The sequence below is a fragment of the Astyanax mexicanus genome, chromosome 3 (genome assembly GCF_023375975.1).
Source record: "Astyanax mexicanus isolate ESR-SI-001 chromosome 3, AstMex3_surface, whole genome shotgun sequence".
NCBI classification, from domain to species: Eukaryota; Metazoa; Chordata; class Actinopteri; order Characiformes; family Acestrorhamphidae; genus Astyanax; species Astyanax mexicanus.
The window spans coordinates 45,236,491-45,258,750 of NC_064410.1; the positions used below are offsets into that span (position 1 = coordinate 45,236,491).

At 37.9% G+C, this 22,260-nt stretch overlaps 1 protein-coding gene across 1 annotated transcript in view; it reads left to right on the forward strand.

Moving 5' to 3' along the window:
- The window catches only part of hpcal4 (hippocalcin like 4), a 39,195-nt gene that overhangs the window by 8,924 nt on the left and 8,011 nt on the right, over nucleotides 1–22,260 (forward strand). The window contains exons 2-3 of the mRNA XM_007249268.3: nucleotides 18,044–18,218; nucleotides 20,929–21,144. Coding sequence (XP_007249330.1) covers nucleotides 18,057–18,218; nucleotides 20,929–21,144 — 378 coding nt within the window. The 5' untranslated portion in view covers nucleotides 18,044–18,056. The remainder of the gene's footprint in view (nucleotides 1–18,043; nucleotides 18,219–20,928; nucleotides 21,145–22,260) is intronic.

Below are 22,260 nucleotides of genomic sequence, written 5' to 3' on the forward strand. Positions count from 1 at the left end.
CTTCTGGCTACTGACACAAACTTGCCCTTTTCCTGGAATCCATCCGTTTCCATTGTGTGTGTGTGTGTGTGTTAATGCTGGATAATAATTTAATATTGGTCTGTTTCACAACAGAAAATGTTTCAGTTATAGTGCCATGATTTTTACAGGTCTCAATCCATGGTATTTCATTAATTTTGCGGTGTCTCTAGTATAAGTGCTCCATTGCTGCAGTTTCAGGCTGTTTTATTTTGGAGAAATTGACAGGAAAGAATGACAGGATTTCATCTATTATTTTGAATATTCATGATATGCAAGCGTATTTATAGAATCTGTCTCTAACTGACATTCCAAACAGGGTGCAGCACACAAATTGGCCAATACATTTTTTTGACATTTGTACGTGGGTCAGTGATGTGACATCCAAATCTTCTTTTTACAGAAATAATTAAAGTTACATTTTTTTATTAATTTGTAAAGTTACAAACGATGACACAAACAAGTCAAAATATCATGTGCAATAAGTATAATAAATCCAAACCTACCTTTCTTATTTCTTTGGCTGAAAAATTAATCACTAATACAGTATGCATAAGCTGGTGGATTTTTTTTAACTTTCTGTCAGTTTATGTGATTCACAGAAAAAAATTAATCTGGTAAGTACAGTTAGGAAAGCAACTGTAACATTATAGAATAAAAAAAATAATAATTATTTATAAAACTCTTTATTATGCTTTATTATACTACAAAAAATTAAATTCACCTAAAATTGCCTAATCTAATTTTAACATGAATGCATTTAAACACAACATTCTTAACGTTTAAACAATTACAAAAGAGACTTTTACATTGTTTATGGCCTGTTAAAAATCCTAACATGTCACTGACCCAGGTACAGGCGTCTATTGTGGATGTTTCTGTGGAATTTATATTCTGTGGATTTTCCATATCAAAACCCAAATTATATTATATTGACTAAAATTAGGGATTATTATTTTGATATCAATTTTGTCCAGCCCTAGCTGTTAGAGTAGGATACATAAAACGTCTATTCTTCATCCAAGATCCGTTCATGTATTATTTAGTAACCCTTTTTGTATCCTCTCTGCCCTCACCCATCCTGTACACACACAAACAAAAGCTTTTCCAGTGGATGATGATGATGTCTGACAGTCTGGGATGTGCCCCTATGCCTCCAGATAAGCATGGTTGACCTTTAGCTCTCATATCTCTAAACAGCTGCATTATTTATGCCCACTATTGGTTGTTATGCCACATGAGAACAGTGGAGAACTTTGTGACTCACCTGTAATTGAGCTGCTTTCAGGAGAAAGTTCCGTACCAACTTTCACAGGAAAACTTCACCATCACCCTGCCCTCCCCACCACCACCCACCCTGCTGCCTCCTTCATCTACAATTACATTCATGCCACTTACCCGACGCTCTTATACAGAGCTACTTATAGAAGTGCTTAGATTTCCACTCAGGAAACATCTCTAGCTGTAGTCTGAACAGACTGGAGTTCAGAGAGACCACAATGCTTTAATACTGACAAATACAAAAGCCTAGGTTTGGGTATCTAGATTGACAATATTGTTGCTTGTTAGAGAAACCTTGTATGTCCATTTTTGCATCTTTTTTTTGAAATATGTAAATCTGGCAGAAGTTCTTTACATTATCACATGTCAGTATTTTATCATAATTGGATCAGTAGAAATGCCCCAATGCGATAAGCAATGTTATTGTCATTTTTAGACCATTTTATCCCAGAAATATATTGATAGTATAATAGTATACTAATGCAATTGAGAAACGACCCAGTTGTTGGTGTGTGTTACGATATGCACAGTAAATGCACAACAGATACAGTACAGGCCAAAAGTTTGGACACACCTTTTCATTTAATTTAATTTTCATTATTTGCATGACCTTTTTACATTGTAGATTCCCACTGAAGGCATCAAAACTATGAATGAACACATGCAGAGTTTTATGTACTTAACAAAAAATGAGCTGGCCTCCACAGTCACCAGACCTGAACCCAATCCAGATGGTTTTGGGTGAGCTGGACCGTAGAGTGAAGGCAAAGGGGCCAACAAGTGCTAATAAACACCTCTGGGAACTCCCTCCTTCAAGACTGTTGGAAAACAATTTCAGGTGACCACCTCTTAAAGCTCACTGAGAGAATTCCACAGTCACAAGCCTTAAATAGATACAAGTTTAGTGCTGAATTAAGGGCTCTTGAAAAAGATGTTCAGACCTTCAGAATCCCAGGGGAAAACTCGGTTCATTCCACAACGTTGGTGCCACTACAAAGAAAAGTCTAGATGCTTGTCTTTTTGAGTTGTATCCATTGCTATAAAAATCAGTGCGGACTGTGCAAATGTTGGGCAACAGAGTCTTATTAACTTAGTGGACTAAGTTACGATCCCCTTTGAAGAATTTTTCAGTTTTTCTTATGTCTATTCATAACTTTTGTATGATGGTCAGATCAGGATTCTGTGAAGGCCATTCCAAAAGTTTGTGTTTCTTCAGCTCTCATATTTTTTGGTGTGTTTTAGACTGTTATCGTGGTTTTTAAGTTTTTCTTTGGCTGGATCTGGTGAAAGAGTTGTTTTTTCCAATTTATCTATGCTCATAATCCCACCCACACTTATTTTAGCTGTGTTACCCCTATCACTAGTGATGCCCTAACACCATGAGAGTGAGGACTAGCACATGGCTCCTCCGATACATGTGATGTCATCACCGCCTCTAACTGCTGCTGATGCAGTATTGCAGAGTAGCATCACAGCACACTCAGAGGAAAGCGCAGCAACTCGATTCCGATACATCAGCTCACCTTGTGCACCCCATGCTCATCAACATCACCTTTGGAGTGATGTGGGGAAAGAGCTTCATCTAGCCACCCAGAGAGAGCAAGGCCAATTGTGCTCTTTCTGATCATAGTGGCAGTGCCTTAGTCAGCTGGACCACCTAGAGCCAAGAGCTTTATTTTGGGTTTAATAGTTTATAGATTTTGTTTTCAAATCTCCTCTGGCTTGTGTATATGTCCTGTAGTATACTTTAAACAATCTTTCTATGCAGTTATTTAGTTTATAATTTTTTGGTCTTACCAGAAGAGGAGGATTTATCTTCAAGAGAGGTTTTCCAGATCTCCACAGTTCACTTAACTGACATTTAACTGCCATTTCCTAATTACATTCTTTACTGGAGAAAATGCTTGGCTTTCTTTTAGTAGCTGTTTTTGTACTTTACAGTACTTAAAACAGTTGCTTAGAGGAATCTATGGTTGTTGAGTGTTAGCACAAGTGTAAACATTTATTGTTAAGCTCATGTGCTAGTTTGAAAATGCTGCTAGCCACTTTTTGCCATTTTTATGTGAATATTTTTGGTTGGCGAATATTTGGTGCATCTATATTTATCATAATTCCCATACCACATGAACACACATGAACACACAGTGTCCAAACCTTTGTATAGAAAGGATCAAATTGATTCTTATATTTTATTATCTATATATTTGTATACATGTATAAACAGCTTTTATTTCCTCAAACAATCCAGCCTTTAGTCTCCTTTAGGATGACATCAGGCTTTATTCTAATAGTCGAGAAGCCTGATCAGAGAGCGTGTCCAGCGCCTGTGTCACAAGCAGGGTGACGGACGTAGTCTGTTGCTAAGACAACTAATTATTCTCAAATGCATTCGCTAATGTTTTTAACGCACAATCGCAACATGCCACTTCTCTCTGCCACTGCATTGTCCACAAATTGTTTGGAAAAGGTCACTGGCGCTCACTGTGTTCAGTCCACTGGTGAAAATGTGTGTGGGAGAGAGTGTTGTGAAGTGTGTGTATATGAAGGACATCTTTTCTATCATTTCTAATTCAAAGCTCTGCGTTTGAAGCCGCTGTTTTCTGCTGGAAAGTTACTATTGATGAATGACCATTCATTATTCATTCATTTACTCTGATCTCAGCGACACTGAGCTATATGTAATATATTCAGCTCCATTATTAGAACAAAGTACCGTTTCTGTTTATATGAGCTACGTGTCCTTTGCTTTATTAAAACTGACCTTGGTTATCACAGGTTCCTCATCAGAGACTGAACTGCTGTTGGAAGTGATTAGGCCTTTTAGTATATATACAGTACTTGGTGCATCAGGACACAGTGGGGTTGTTTGTGAAATGACGGCTAATTTGCTTTGTGTACAGACGTATATGCACGTATAAGTCAGAGGACATTGTGAACATGTGCAGTGATGATTGTATAGTAGTGGTTCTGTTAAAAGCTGCATGTTTCTTTCATGTGTTTTCAGACATAGTGTAGAGTCATGTGAAAAAGTAGGGCATGCAATGCTAGTTTTAGCACATTTATTTTTTATTTTATTTTATACTCAGTGTAACATTACTGGTTTAGGGAAGTAATATATGGATTTTTTTACAGCTGTATTTTGTTTCTCTGGTCTGAATCCCTTAGCTGGAGCATTTTCTTCCTTGGTTTGGTTTGGCTTCACATAAGGAAATTTAAAAAGTGAAATAAAATGGCTCGCAACAAACTACCCTTTGTTTCAGACCAGCATATAAACTTGTGTAGGGTAAAGCTGCTTTAACATTGAATGTGTAAAATTTCTTCTGGGATGGCGCTAGGGATGTGCCATATCGAATATTGCGCAATAATATCGCCAACATTTTTCAAGATTGTGAATGATATTAGACCCTAAAATATCGTGCCATATCACTCACCCCTAATTATCACTTCAGGGTACTACTTTTTTGCAAAAGAAAAACTCAAACTGTTTTCATTTCCCATTATAGATCTACTAGAGACAGATTATATCTGTCCATTTTATTAATTTACGTCAGTCCTGTATATATAGAGATATTTGAAGTGAGTTATTATTAGTATCATAACATTCTGAATCATTGATTTCTGTTACAAATCTGATATATATATATATATATATATATATTTTTTTTTTTTCTCGGTTAGGGGTGTGCCATTTCTTATCCTATGCAATAAAATGATCAAATTTTCATTTAGTTGCAGTAGTGTATTCTTAAAATATTTTTTTTAATTCATTTTTTGTCATATCGCCAAGAGTATCGTTATGGCAAAAATACCATAAAATATTGTCATATTATTTTAGGGCCATATCGCCCACCCCTAGATGGCGCAGATGTTTTTACGCAAAGCTCTGTGCAGTCACGTCAGTAAAGAAGCCGCATGGGCGTAAGGGTGCAGCACATACCGTGTTTAATATGAAAACAGCGTAGCATGGAGCAGCAGCAGAGATGGAGTTTTCTAATAGCTATAATGGGATCGCATTCTCACTGTGAACTGCTCCTGAGCTTGGGACCGGGCCGAGACCACCTCCTTCTTGTGGGTCTCGGTGCGGTTGTTTTAGTCCCCACCTGAGTGCTATTACTGTTTTCACACCTGCTAAAATGAACCCTTCGTTAGGTGTGAAAACAGCCTAACTGACAGCAAATTGGCAGCAATTGAAAAAAAAAAAATTGTGCATTCTCTTTCTGATGGCAGATACTCTCTGCACTTTGACACTTTCTATGGCAAGACCTACTGTACCTGTAGTTCTTGTGAATGTCACCATAAAAGTTGGAATGAGGCTGAAAGTGGTTGCAGCTGCAGACAGATTTATTTCACAAGCACAATTCACAAAAACATAGGCCAAGAACCTGGCAAAGCATTAAAAATAGGTTTTCTGGGCAATCAGAGACATAACAAGACAAAAACGTGGTCAAAAAAACAATGAGGCACATGTCACAACACCAAAAAACACAGGTGCAAAATCAGAAACTAAAACTTTGAAAGCCTACTGCTTGAGGCTCTCTTAACAATTAAAGCATTAAGGCTTTAAAAGTTGAAGTAAGCCGGCCAGAACTGGTGATCAATGCCAGTAATACAAAGCACTGTTGGGCACACTGTCGCATTGTTTTTGTTTTTTACAATATATATCGTAATATTAAACAATACAGGATCCGTGACAGCACCAGCCCCACCCCCACCCCCACCCGCGCGCTGTAAAACAGCAAAACAACAATAATCAAGCATTTAAACAGCCTTTTAAAGGGTAAATAAGAGCGTTTTTCTAGGATTAAAAGTGTGAATTCAGCTGTAACTGGACATATCTGCACAAAACTGTGCGGAACTGAGGTGCACAGCTTTGGACAGGCTTCCACTGCTTAAAAGCATGTGTCCAACCATGTGGAGGCCATGTGGTAACCTCGTGTTTCTGCCGGCTCCCCCTTCCCCTCCTTCTCCCCTCGCCCTTCTGAAGCAGAGACAGCGCTGCTCACTCAGAACGCTGTGTATCTACGTCTTGTGTCAAGAATTAAAACATTGCAACATGACGTGTTTGTTTTTATTGCCTTAGGTGACATTGCGATGTGACTATTGCGCATGCACACATCGCAATGACGATGCTTAAACGATATATTGTGCAGCCCTAATGGCCTGACATGGCCACATTGGGAATATTTCACTTGCTAATCATTTAGCAGTAGCTTGTAGCTCATTTCAGTAGCATGGCAAATCTGCTTTTCAGTAATCAATAATGCAGTAGATCAAAAAAGCATAAATCCAGGGTGTGCAGGCTTGGAAATCTCCTAAAAAGCTGGAGGAAAAACCCATGACCCATCCATTCTAAATTATTGATACAAGGTCAATGTAACCCTGCATAAGTCTGCTGTTATGCTCCGGTATTGATGGTAGTGATGGTAAGAAAAAATAACCTCGTGTTGATGATTAATGGTGGTAATCATTATGGTAGTTGTAGTAGCAAACAGTTAGAGCACTTGTCGGTAAGGAGGGTGGGCAACTAGTCTGGGGCAGGTAGCAGTAGCTGTAGAGTGAGCAGCTAGTCTGAAGTGGGTGGCACGAGAGCCGGAGAGTCAAACTTCTATTTTAATTTATTAGAGTAACCGAGAATGTGAACAGATTTGCACAGTGTGGCTGAATAACATAGACATAAATCACCCTAAAATATCATCTTAACTGTCGTCCTTTCACTCCACCACTTTGTTCTGAGATCTTTTCAAATTCCTTCCCAGACTCACATCATCAGCCTTCTATCTCAAGGCTTCAGAGAGCTGTTTAGAACTAACTCTAATAATATAACTCACTTCTACAGTCAAGAGCAAACCAAAAGGCCACTGCTGAAATAAGAATGGGTTTATATAATGTTAAGCTAAAGAGCAAATTATAAAAGCAGTACATTTAAACATGTTAAAGACAGGTTTTCATGAGGTGTCCCAATTTTTCCACATTTTTGTGACTAAATTTAAAGTGCTTTCCCGCCTGTAAAATGTGTACTATGTTACGACTTACAAGCTGATGGTGGATCGCTGTCACAGTGCTAAATTTCCCACGAGACACATAGTGTAAAGATGCAAATGCAACACATCACCACTCTTAAATAACATTTTTTAAACACTTACTGCCTTTATGTTGTGTGAATGTTTCATAACAAGTGAACCAGAAACTAACCTACCTTTAAAGCTAAAATGTTGGAGATCAGAGGTTTTCTCAGGACAGCAGCTGCTGCTACATTGGTTGTAGTGAAAGAAGATGTTGGTATTGAGTTCTTCACATATCTGTCTCTGTGTTTGATACACTCTCAGAACTGGTGGGAGGTCATTCCTCTGATCAGAGTCTGTAACACTCTCCAAATTGAGTCATCTTGACTTTTATTTTTCAATCATGTACAGTGAGCTGCACAGTGTTCTCAAGCCCTGACAAATAATAACCCTTCTCCTTTATTTCAATCTATTTTTCACTTTTTTCTTTTCTCTCTCTCTCACTCTCTCATGGTCATTTTAATCCTGTCTTATTTTTCTCTCTCCTTTCTCCTATTCCTTTTCTTTTTCATCACATTCGTTCTATCTTTCTCGTTTTATCTCTGATTTTATCTCTTTTATCTCTCCATCTCATAGTCTTTCCTTCTCTAACTCTCACATTTTATCCCTCTTTTCCTTACTCTCATTCTGTCTTTCTTTCCTATTTTCTTCTCTCCCCACTTGTTCTCTCTTCCTTCCTCTTCTCTGTCATTCTTTTACTTCCCCCACACCTTTTCATCCTCAATTCTGTTGTTCTTTTCTCACTTTACTCATTCTCTCTTTTCATGTCTGACTGCCTGTGTGTGTGTGTGTGTGTGTGTGTGTTGTATTGGAATTAATCCACTGTGATGGTCCACAGTTCCATCTCATTCAGTAGCTTTTAAAAGGAGCACTCACTGGTCTGACGTGGCTGGAATGTCAAAGACGTCACAGTGACCACATGGACGGCCCTGATCTATCGATCCATCTGAGCGACAATGATGAGAGAGAGAGAGAGAGAGAGAGACAGAGAAAGAAAGAGAGACATTAACATTTATTTAACATTCATTAAAAAAAAAAAGATTAAAAACGTAGCATGTGCTGTTTTTTTGTACAAGTAGTAAAATGTATTACTGTAAATTGCGGAGAAAACAAAACAAGGCACTATTTCATTGAATGGTAGATATGAATGAATCGTAAAGATTCTCAACTTTACATTGCAAACCTTGTGGAGCGCTGAATGGTCAGAAAGATTCATCACTCATACATAATGCAATGCAGACAACAATCACAAGTTAGCCATTGTGAAATCTCAAAGCTACAGTGGTGATCACATTTGTTTTTATCTGATTCACAGTAGCAGCTTGTAAAATTGTAAAGTGTTCTTTTGAAGAAGTACAAAAGTCAGATGTTCCATGGAATGATCACTGACAAAAGAATCCCACAAGAGCTGGTAGCTGAGTGGTGGCAGTACCATGCAGCGGAAAAGCAACATTAGAATAAAGGGAGGAGATACTGCTTTACTAAATGCTTACATTAGTCCTCATGTCTTAAATGTTAATACATTTAAAATGTAACTATTGGCGTCAGACAGAAGAAAGAAAAGAAAAAAGTAGCCAACCTTTTTACAATTTTAGCTAAATGTTAAAAACTGGAGTTCACCCTTTGTTTTGTGCTTTTATTGGCTGCTGTACAAACTCAGGCGACAGTTTTCACACTACAGGTTCAGATATTAAACCTGCTATATATTTGCAAGGGGCGTGTAAGGTATCAAAACCACACAAGATCTTGAGTCACATCTTAACAGTTCACACACAATGACCAAGCCAATCATGAGAAAACGGATTCAGCAATTTGAAAATCAGGGCTAAAACAGTGTAGTGTGAACCTGGCATTCCCTTTTAAACACTAAGTGGTAAACATTAAGTTTTTTCACATTTTTGTGAAATTTACTTATTTTTTTTGCATTGCAAACCATATTTAAAACCCAACAACATCTTGTTTGAGAATTTTTGGATATACTCCAAAACATAACATTTTTATATGTATTACATTCTCAGAAACAAGTTAGTTAATAATACTAGTATGAATTGGGATGCACCCTCAAACATACCAGTGCAAAACATGCTTGCAGACTCTAATGTTGAAGATTCCACTCATTTATTCATCAGTATGCACTTTGACTTAATTATGGACAGTGGAGGCTGCACTTTTTTTTGCTTTACCCGTAATGGAATACCTGCACTTAAACATTAGACTTGTTAGTGACTTGTTAGATGCACCTAAAGCACCTTCTTTGACTTACTTCTTACCCAGCGTCCTCCAGGACTCTTGGATTTGTGCCATACAGAACAGAATCCATAATCCAGCCCCAGTAGCTGATAATCATCACCTGTGTGCCAAGCGACGGAAATTACAAAATGAAGGCATCTTTTCTTTCTCCTTCGCATTATTTGCCATTAAATGCTTTCCCCTCCCAGGTGCCAGCCTAATCCCTGTGTGCCTGCCCTAATCTCACCGAGGAAACGGCCTGCTCTTATTGATAAGTGGCAATATCGTCTCTTGCTGCAAATGAGCACGAAGCTGTCTGGCTCGCTGGCTGGAAACACTGGAATGAAAAGCCTCCACTGCAAACACTCAGCACCCAGAAGATTGCTTTTGCCTTTTTTTTGTCAGCCGAAAAACACAAACAAATACTTTCCCCTCCGAATCACATGGGAACATTCCCAGGCTTAATCACATTTTCATGTGCTGCCTTGTGTGTGGCGCTTCTTATTTATCTATTCATTTATTCATTCATTTATGAGGCTCCCTGCTCTGCTCTCCTCGGAGCTGTGGTGCTGCTGGAGGCTTAGTTTACCCATGACAGCGATAATGACACTATATTGCACCCATTTTAAAGCTGAAGCCAAGCCTGCACCCTATACCATCCATTGCAGGGTCTTCTGCCTTAACTGCTGACTGCAAAATTGGCTTCCGTGCCTCTCCGTCAATTTCCCGGTCTCTGCTTCCACAGTTAACTGGGAACAGAAATGAAATCCAAACCCCACCAATATTTCTTAACAGATCATCTGTGTTAGCTGTGAGTCAGAACTGCTTTTGCAATTAAAATTGCTTACTGAACTGATTATTATTTACTGAACTGATTATTATTTAAAATCTGTTAATTAGGATTAACAGTCATTCAACTGAAGAGGGATGTAAAACAACAAAACTAAACTACAACAACAACGACAAAAGATATTTTGTTTACTAATACTGTGAAATAGGGGTGTGCCATATCTTATCGTACACGATAATATCACCAATATTTTTGAATATTGTGAACGATATTGTACCCTGAAATATCATGCTATATCACAGTACTACTTTTTTTCTGTTTTTAGCAAAAGAAAAAGCCACACTGTTCTCATTTCTCATTATATATCTACTAGATACAGAGACAGATCTGTCCAGTATCATTTATTATATTTTAATCCTGCATATTTGGAGATATATGGAGTGTATTATTAGTATCATCACATTCTGGATCACTGACTTCTGTTAAATCTGATGTATTTTTTAATATCTCAGCTAGAGGGGTGCCATATCATATCGTGTGCAATAATAAAATTTAGTTTTCATTATGTTGCAGTAGTGTATTCTTAAAATATATATTTTTTTATTTAGTGTTTTGTCATATCGCCAAAAGTAACGCTATATAGAATGAAGATGAAATATCATGTTATTATTTTAGGAGCATATCGCCCACCCCTACTGTGAAACCATATTAATTTACCAGTAGCCTGAAATGGACTGGAGTATTCATGCCTTGTGCTCAGTGATTCCCAGTAAGCAATAACCCCACCACCACCCTGACCAGAGAGGAAGCAGATAAGAAGATCACATTGTTGAATACCTTACATATTTATTAAATGTTGTTCCCGTTTTCAAGTGTTTAAAGTTTATCCCCTCCCCTGATGCAGGAGTGGTCCGCTTAACACACACTAAATGAAGGAGTACTGGGCCCACAAAACTTTCTCTGGCCCACTTCCAGACCATCATTCCTTGCAGCATGTGGGCCAGTAGTAATTGCAAGATGTGGCCCAGATTCAGACCATATTAATGTTGCTATAGGGGGAAATCTTGGTCAGGGTTGAGGTGGGCCCAAAGTGTACATGGAATTATCGTTTTCAAGGCAGGAACACCCCCTGGACAGGGTGCCAGTCCATCACAGGACACCACACACCCATTTACTCTACATCTAGAGGCAGTTTAGCATAGCCAATTCACCTACTTTATGTTTTTGGAGGTTAAAGGAGTAGTGTGAGAGTCTTGAAAGAGTAGAGGAATCTGGCGTTCTGCAAAACCAACAGTCATATTTCTACCATTTCTAATCACTGTAAAAAAGAGATTACGGAGATTAGCAGCCATGATTCTTATCACCTATGTGAAAGAACTGCTGTAAAATGAGATAAAACTGCTCCAACAAGTTCTTCACAAGCTTGAGTTGAGTCTGCCATCATTAGGCCTTCATTAGTTTTGTCTTTCTCACTACACTTTGGCCTCAGTATGTCTTGGGTGTCCTCTCAGGATGAAGTCAGAAATGGTACAGCAGTGTCTCACGTAGCGCCTGGGAAATTCATGAGCAGCCAGAGCGTGAAATTCAGTTTCAGACTCTCAGGCATTCTGTCTTCTAGCAGCCTGGATAGGTGTCCCTAATTGAATGCTAGAGCTATAAAAGTAAAAGAGAGATAGAGAGAGATAGAGAGAGAGAGAGAGAGAGAGAGAGACTGGAAAAGAAGAAGCCACTATTGTCACTTCTGGGAATCAGAGACACAATTACTACTTATTGCTTAATGTGATAACCTTTTTGATCCGATGATCTGTTCAAAATAACATGATAAAAAAGCTAACAAAATATGCCAGATAAGGGAAAGATAAAATCCATCACTGTTTAATTACATCTTGATATATGAGAGCTACAAGCTTAGCCACACTTCACCCTCTGCTTGAATGGTTCAATGAAGAGGATTCTAATTTGGAAGTTGGGTAGTACTGTCAGTACTATACATTAATTAATACACAGATATTTCATATGTTGTATCATAACAAGAGCATACACTCTACTTAGTGACTAAAGGTATTCAAAATATATTGTTATAGTGAGTATTTTAAAGTTTTACTTTACATGTTAGTTTGGTCCAACATATAAGATGTCAGAGCAGTGAAAACACCCTAGATAACTTGTTTATGTTGTATCCCCCACCCCTATCCTCCCTGTTTACAGACTAATTCTGTCTTCAGCTTTGTGTGCAAAACCTGGAAAGCTTACACACAAACACCTGCTTTTACTTCCATAATGAAGGAGTTATATGGAATTTTCTCAGTCTACCTTCAATGCTGGTGAAGATACAGGGGTTGGACAATGAAACTGAAACACCTGTCATTTTAGTGTGGGAGGTTTCATGGATAAATTGGAGCAGCCTGGTGGCCAATCTTCATTAATTGCACATTGCACCAGTAAGAGCAGAGTGTGAAGGTTCAATTAGCAGGGTAAGAGCACAGTTTTACTCAAAATATTGCAATGCGCACAACATTATGGGTGACATACCAGAGTTCAAAAGAGGACAAATTGTTGGTGCACGTCTTGCTGGCGCATCTGTGACCAAGACAGCAAGTCTTTGTGATGTATCAAGAGCCACGGAATCCAGGGTAATGTCAGCATAGCACCAAGAAGAATGAACCACATCCAACAGGATTAACTGTGGATGCAGGAGGAAGCTGTCTTGGTCCAGAGCCTACCTAGAATCATTAATCACAAGCCAGTGCTACCACCCTGGACAGGGCACCAGTCCATCACAACATACCACACACCACACAACTAAGGGCCATTTAGCATCAACACACTGTGTGTATTAAAAGGTGGTTAGAACTCATAGTGCCTCAAGGAAGCCCACTGAGATACTGGGAAAACACCACTAACTTCATATAGACTACAGGCAGTCACCAGAGCAACAATCTAACTCACACCTAGAGCTGTGCAGCACACACACACACACACACACACACACTACCTGCTGTGCCACCATGTCGCCCACTCATCAACTTCTTGCTGCCTGCCTAATATATCCCACTCCTCGACAGGTGTCACAGTAACGAGACGTTCTGTACTTCACCTGGTTTAATGTGATGGCTGATCAGTGTTCTGGGTGTTTGTGTGTGTGTGTGGGCGATTGGTAATATTTCTGTGTGAGACTGTTTGCTGAGTTATATACACTAGGGAAAGTCTATGCTTTGTGTTATTAGATATGGCCACATTATGTTATGCTTTAAAATGGTTCCTATTACACGAGTAATTGATATACCATGTACTGTGTGTTGCACAGACACTGGTTTGCCGCAATTGTGATTAAGTTATAGCCTTATCTAAACATGCTTAATAGATTTATTACATAAAATTATATTTAATTTTTTGTTTTTCTGAGGCTTTTCTTTTACTAGCTACTGCAGACAATGGAGACTGAATAACAGTTTTACGTACAGCATGCATATACAACTCAGGGAGACCTATAGTATTTCACAAAGAACAAGAAAAAATGGATTTTAGCACAGCTATTTTATGTGTTTTAACATAACAAGAGCATACACTGTACTGAATGAATTTATTGAAATATATTGTATTGAGTATTTTGAAGCTTTCAATTATTTGGACACAATTTTTTTTTTGCACCAAGAACACTTCTTTTAGCACCAAGGGCACACCAGGAGCACTTCTTCTCATCCTGGTTGTGTTGTCATTGTTCAGTATAAATTATTTAGTTTTTTCACTTATTTGGCCAAACACTGAAAGAGACTTTTCTATTTCAGATGAATAATTTCGGTGGTTGAATATTCAGTACTAAGTAACACTCAATGGGAAGTAGTGAGTGTGTTTACATATGATATGTTTCTAAAAAAAACTTGAGTGACATGTCTTCCAACCTGCTTACTAAGGTACCAGATACTGGACATATTTAGGGACAAAATTGCAATATATCATTAATGATATGTGGTGTCAAATATTGGTATTTTTATTGAAACATAGGTGCTCTAAACACCCTTAGTCTCGCCCCCCAATTTGACTACAATCACTGTTTCTTTACTCCACATGGCAACATATCATGGTAATATCATATAATGCTGTGTCCTGTGATTCCCACCCCTAGTCATTATAATCATAAAAAAACATCATACCAAGAGTTAAACATTTTGGTGGAGGCATCATGGTTAGGGTTTAATTATTATGTAGGAGAGCTGTGTATAAGCTCTATATTACCTTACTGAATGTTTTTGCACATAGCTGTTCAGGTGTGGCTTTTCTGATAACTAACTTTAATGACCTAAGATTTCTATTATTAATATTTTATTTCCATCCATTTTTAATCACTTTTAATATCTACTGTAATTATTCTTCACCGTTTTTCACTTTTTCACTTTTTGACATAATGTGAATAGAAATGTTCCAATTTGATTAAGAAGAAGATATTTTTACATTGATCTCCATGTGCATTTTTCTTGTCCTAGAAATTATTACATTTTGGATTTGCAAAAGATAAAGGGATACTATAATAATAGATTAATTATTTTAATTACCTTTATTAGTGAGTTTGGGGTTTTCCGAGGATGGACATTTGAGCAGTCACCTGTTGCTTCACAGGTTAACAAGCAATCAAGAGTGTTGTCAAATAGTGGAGCGTTTTTTTTTATTAAAAGTGAATTACTTCATTGCCTGTAGAATTATGATGATGTCCATGTCATTAGACTCAAAGTTCATTAACTGCATCGGTCGACATTCAGACCTCCCAGGCTGAAGTGAGCCAATCAGAGCAAAGCCCTGGAAGCAGAAGCTTCCAGAAAATTCCAAAAAAGGTCAAAGAAGAGAGGGAGCAGGATAGAATTAGAGAAGGCAGGAGAAAGGGAGGGGACAGTGGGGGGATGAAGGCTGACCTCTGATTAGTCATCATGATCACACCTAAATGGCCTCCTGTCAGGAGGAGAGAAAAGCGCTGTGGGCGCTGGAGCAGGCCTGTGATGAGCTCTGCTGCATAACCGCTGGAGCATTCAGCCATTAGAGCACCTCGTCAAGTATTTAGACCTGTTAAATATTTCATCAACTTTAATAAGCTGAGAGTCCAGGTAATGACTCATTAGAACAGCACCTCATTTGTCATGTGCACCCAAATACCCATTTTTAAAGCTCAGTGCAATTTAAGGTTACCAAATATATCTCTGGCTCATATGCGGGCAGACGTTATATGCCATGATATAAGGAATGAAGTCACTGAGAAGTAGTTCAGAAAAGTTGAGACTTTCTGTGTAGTTTCTACTGAATAGGAAAGAATGGAAATTCTAATGCACTATAGTTAGTGTCAGTGGCATTTTTGCTTTGTATTTTATAGGTTATGATTTAAAATGGTCTGGAAGAAAATCTAATTACATTAGCAATGATTCACATAAAGAATGCCCGGGTGATTTAATGGTTGGAAAGAACAAGGTTGACACAGAGCACACTGCAAAAAAACATAAAAACATTAGTAAATGAGCTGCAGCTGAAAATTGACGAAATGTATTTATTCTAAGGCTACGCCCACATTACAACCACATTGCTCAAATCTGATTTTTTTGCTCAGATCAGATTTTTTTACCTTGACGGTTCACTTTACCAAATGTAAGTGACCTGTATCTGTGTGTAATATGAACAAATCTGTCCCTGAAACGCCTCACATGCGCACATTGACGTGTGTATAAATGCTGCCCTCTGAACCAACAACAAAAAAACCTTCATATTTGAGAGGTGACTCGTAGTTTTATTTTTATTTATTTATTTTTTATTTTATTTCAAATTTTTCCCATTATCTTCCCAATTTACACGGTCAATTACCCAACCCACTCATAAGGTGTCAGGGTGCGGGAAGGAAGGACAAGGAGAGCGGACGCAAATGCGAAAGAATTTATTAAACATATAACAAAAGACAAAAATAAACAAATAAACCGAAACTAAACTGAAAACAAGAAACACGGGGAAGAGAGACGCAACCATAACAGGCTAACAAAGCACAAGAACCGACATAAGAACAAGGGAACACAGACTATAAATAGTGGAACACACACATGGGAAACAGAAAACACCTGGGGCTAAGGGGCGGAGTTACAAATGAACACAGGTGAGGGCAAGAAACACTGAGGAACACGGGTCACGTGGGAGACACACTCACAGGCAGAAGCAGCAGACAGGCACAGAAAAGGTAAATAAACACAGAAACACGAGAACAGACAGGGACCACGTGACATTAGGACTCCGCCTATCACTAGTATTGCCCCAACACATTAGGAGGGTGAAGACTAACACAGTTTTTTTTTGAGCTGCTGCTGATGCAGCATTATCGAGCAGCCAGTGTGCTTGGAGGAAAGCGCAACGACTCGGTTCCGATACATCAGCTCACAGACGCTCTGTGCTGTGGACATCACCCTAGGAGTGATGTGGGGAGAGAGTGCCATCTACCCACCCGGAGGGAGCAGGGCCAATTGTGCTCCCTCTGAGCGCCGGCAGCTTAATGGCAAAGCTGAATGAGCGGGGATTCGAACCTGCAAACACCTGGACTCGTAGTTTTATAAAGGGTAATTGATGCGTTATCAGCTCATATGTGGAGCATCTTTTGCTGGAGTGGAGAGTAAACAGCTGGTCTGAAGTTCATGCTCAGGTTGAGGAGGTGAAAAAAGGCCAGGCAGTTTGATTTTGCTGTTTTTGCAGCTATAGCTACACAGATGCACCAAGAGATGTGTGGGTACCAGAGAGAAGCACATAGTGCATGTGTTAATGCAAGAATTCCAATTTGACTGTTCACATTCCTGTTGCATATCTATGGATCGGATACATATCCAATTTAGGACCACATATAAAAAGGACTCAAATTTGATTTGAAAAAAATTGGATTATGGGCGTTCACACAGCCATAAGGAAATCAGATTTGAGCCGATTGAGCGGATTTGAGTCACTTCAGCCTGTTAATGTGAACCATCCCACCAGATGGTTTACAGTTTATTTCCATCTGTGTGTTAGAACTCCACCTATATCATGATGTTCTAAGACTGGGAGACTTTTTGCAATGGAGCACCTAACTCTTGAATGAATTTAAATTTATGATCTCATTTTTTCTCCTTATTTTTTAAGCAGCAATTTTCTAGAGCTGTGGACACTGTATATAAAACTGTTCTGAGAATATTAAACTTTCCATTTCTTCATATAGATAGAAATGTACCCCGCTTAATAGCTGGAGCTGGAGTGGCACAACAGTCTAACTGTCAGCTTGAGCAGTTGAAGCAGGAAATAATCATTTAAAATAACATCAGTGCCACAGCTCACCATGGGCACAATTCTAATTGCAGAAAGGCCTCATCCAATGTAATAAGGAAGGTCCTAACTGAGTAATGGGGATTATCAGTAAACAAATTTAAAAAAGGATGGATCAAAATTACATTTTAAGTTGACCTTTAACTCTTTTACTGTTCAGGTTTGTTCAGCTTTGTTCCAAGAGGGGCTTAGACCAGCATAGTTTGCTGATGTCTTTGTATGAATAGGAAAATCACAACATTGAAAGGCAGTGTGAGCTCTAGTGATGGACTACTGTCTTTAATTTCCAAAAACAGCAGGGGAATTTAAAAGCTGGTCTCACACCGTCTTTGTTTCTCTGCTTTCTCCACAGGGAGGCCACAAAAATGGGGAAACATAACAGCAAGCTTGCTCCAGAGGTTCTGGATGACCTGACCAAGAACACAGAGTTCAATGAGGCAGAGCTGAAGCAGTGGTATAAGGGCTTCCTGAAGGACTGTCCCACTGGCATTCTCAATCTGGATGAGTTCCAGCAGCTCTACGTCAAGGTGAGGACAGCAGTTAACACAGACACTAGAGACTCCTAATACACACAGTGGAATACACATTGTTTAATAGTTTCATTTGAAATGACAAAAGAATGTTTGGAATAATTTGGTGAAATATCACCAAATAGGGGTGTGCCATATCATATTGTACGAAATAATATCAACAGCATTTTTAAATATCATGCATGATATTATACCTTAAAATAGTGCCATATCAGCCATCTCTAATTATCACATCAGGGTACTAACTTTTTGCTAACTTTAAAATATTAAATCTACTAGAGACAGATTATGTCTGTCCAGTATCATTTATTTTACTTTAATCCTTGATATATGGAGATATTTGGAGTGCATTGTTAGTATCATGACATTTTGGATCATTGACTTCTATTACATATCTGATACAATTCTTGTATTTTTAATATCTCAGTTAGGGGTGAGCCACATCATATCTTATGCAATAATACAATTTAAGTTTAATTTTGTTGCAATAGTATATTCTTAAAACATATATATACACATATATTTATTTATTTATTTTTTTAGTGTTTTGTTATATCGTCAAGAGTATTGTTATCGGAAAAATACCATGAAATATCGTGATATTATTTTAGGGCCATATCGCCCACCCCTATCACCAAATGTATGATAACACCACAAACAGTTAGTACAGACATTGGTAAATACAGAAAATGCACTGAAATATTATCAATACTGACATTAAATTTTATAAAACACTTTAATACAGTAAGGAAAAATCTACACTTCTAATACCGAATACGAATCTAAATCTAAACATAAACCTAAACCTAGGATTTTTTGTTGTACTGTAAGTCAGACCATCCACTCTTTCACCTGATCCCCTGCTGTGAAATACTCTGCCTATTGTCTTGTTAATGACAGTGTATTTTACACACCAGCACCCAACAGCCACAGACAGCTTTTGCAGCACGGAAAATATCTAGTCTGATGTGCACAAGGCTAAAGTGCAAGTCTGTGATAATGGTATGGTTGTTATGTGTGTTAAGTTGAGAGATTCTGCATATTGCTCTTCCTCACCATTTATCAATACATTACATAAATGAATCAGTGCAACTGCAGTTTAATCGCTAAAGGATGGAAAAAATAAACTACAACAATATTCTTTACTGAACTTTGCCTTTTCATTTGTCAATCTTTACCTGAAAATCTTGAATAGCGCTATATAAATAAAATGTACTATTATTATTACTTAACTTTGCTTTTATATTATTATATTTGACCAAGATCGGGCTGTAATTGATCCAGCAGACTAAGGCACTGCATTTATGATCTTAACACTAGCGCATCTCCTATTGCAAACATAAATCTATGTGAAAACAAATCCTATTTTCCACTAAAACTGTTCAAAAGAACATTGTAAGCACTTTTGTTTTTAAAAATGGTAGTACTAAAACAGTAGAGACTAGACAGTGTAAAATGACAGTGGTAAAAGCAGAAGTGTGTTATAAATAAAATGTCCTTGAATATGATGTAGGTGGATCCTGATGTATAATGTGGTTGGAAGCAGAATGAAGGCAGGAGTCGGGCTGAGATAGATGTTGAATCTGAATGTAAGTCTGTCAATAGTCTAACAGCCAAGACATGTTTGTTTTTACATTTTCAAAATCATGAAAACTTGAAGCAAACTGTAGGCCTACCTTTTGCATCATATTTTTGACTGGGATTTAAGGATTACAAGATGCTAGAAACCACCAACTTGAGGTGAACGTATAGTTGCTTTGTGCTATGCTCTTAAAATTGTGTCCTCTTTGGTTAATTAGTGCAGTTAATAATTGTATATACAGCTCTGGAAAAAAATAAGAGACTGCCTAAAAATTATGAGTTTCTTTGATTTTACCAAATTAAAAATCTCTGCAATATAATCAAGAGAAAGATGGATGATCACAAGCCATCAAATCAAGCTGAACTGCTTGAATTGCTGCACCAGGAGTGGTGTAAAGTTATCCAAAAGCAGTGTGTAAAACTGGTGGAGGAGGACATGCCAAGATGCATGAAAACTGTGATTAAAATCCAGGGTTATTCCACCAAATATTGATTTATGAACTCTTAGAAATTTATTAATATTAACTTGTTTTCTTTGCATTATTTAAGTTCTGAAATATCTGCATCTTTTTTTTGGTATTTCAGACATTTCTCATTCTCTGCTAATAAGTGCTCTAAATGACAATTTAGACAATATTTGGGGAGAAATTTGGGAGAAATGTTGTTCATAGTTATTTTTATAGAATAAAACAACAATGTTCATTTTATTCAAACATAAACCTAAAAAATAAATAGCAAAGTCAGAGAAACTGATTCAGAAACTGAAGTGGTCTCTTAATTTTTTCAAGAGCTATATGTAGAACTGTGACAACTAAAAGAACCATTCTGATACAGTTAAAACCTAGTAATAACCAGCACCTATCTATTATTGTTATTTAGTCAAAAAAAACTTTTTGGCTTACACTGGAGTTGGTTGAGAATAAGCCTCTATTTCTTTAAATGACCCTTAGCCTGTTGAAAAAACTAAAGAGGAAAATCATGGTCTCAGCTGATCAAGTACTTTTTTTCTGAATGACAGCTTTAAAGACTGTCGGATCCTTTTTTTACACCCGCTAAGATTTAATCAGTTTAGGGAAGAAGATGAAAGAAGGCCTCATGATTCACCTTATGAATTATGTTGTTACAGTTCTTCCCCTATGGCGATGCCTCCAAGTTTGCTCAGCATGCCTTCCGGACCTTTGACAAGAATGGAGACGGCACAATCGACTTCAGAGAGTTCATCTGTGCCCTGTCCATCACCTCCAGAGGAAGTTTTGAGCAGAAACTCAACTGGGCCTTTAACATGTATGACCTGGATGGAGATGGCAAGATTACACGTATGGAAATGCTTGAGATTATAGAGGTAAGACATTTATGACCTGTTAAACAGTTACAATAAGAAACACATTTGCTATGCAGTGGTCTATATCGCTGCCACTATGATTGTATCCAGGGTATGTAGCTTGCCATCAGCTGCCGGAGCCCTGAGAAAGCACAATTGGCCTTGCTTTCTCTGGGTGGGTAGATGGTGCTATTTCCCCTCATCACTCCTAGGGTGATGTCGATCAGCACTAAGCATCTGTGCACTGATGTATCAGAACAGCAGTTGGAAAAGAGGCGGTGGTTGACTTCACATGTGTCAGAGGAGGAGGCATGTGCTAGTCTTCACCATCCTTGAGTTGTTGCATCACCAGTGATAGGGGATATACAGTATCCATGTATCCGAGTATCAGCTAAATTGTTAGGACTAGCTAAATTGGGAGAAAAATGGAACTGGAATGGGAAAAAAACATTTGCAAAAAGTATTTGTACCTAAAATAGTTTTTCTGGGTTTTCATTTAATAATAAATCATTTTTTTACTCAAATGACCTATACAGTACGCATACATACACGTCAACCACCTGGTTGAATTTCCTAGTTCTAATTCTAGACAAGAACTAACAAATTTAACAGATCAGCGCCTCTGTTATGACAGAACTATAATACTGCATATCGTTGCTGTCCAATGAAAAACAAGTATCTCCAAAACAGCAACTTTACAGGTGAGAGAGTAAAAAATTCAAAATTGTTAATGGAAGTCAATGTAAAAAGAGTTTTTATTTCAGGTCATTTTTAAGTATTTCTATTGGTCCATTCATCAAGAAATTTTGGCACAGTGTAAGGGACATTTTGTTAGTTCAAATTATGTAGTAAACTAAAAATCAACAAAAATGCAGATGCTTGTTTTTCATTAGACAGCGACGATATTCATTCATTTACTGCGCAAAATGAGCAGAAAGAGAGATGTCTATCCCTTTATTTACAGTCTCATTTACATATAAGAGTAAAATGTATTGTTTCTGGATACATAACTGTTTGGAGTGGTGTGGATATAGCTTTTAAATGCTCAGTGTTCTTTAATGAGGCTCAAACAATAACAGCAATGGCAGAAATATTATATAACTGGGTAACTTAACCGAAAGTGTTTTGGAGGGTAAT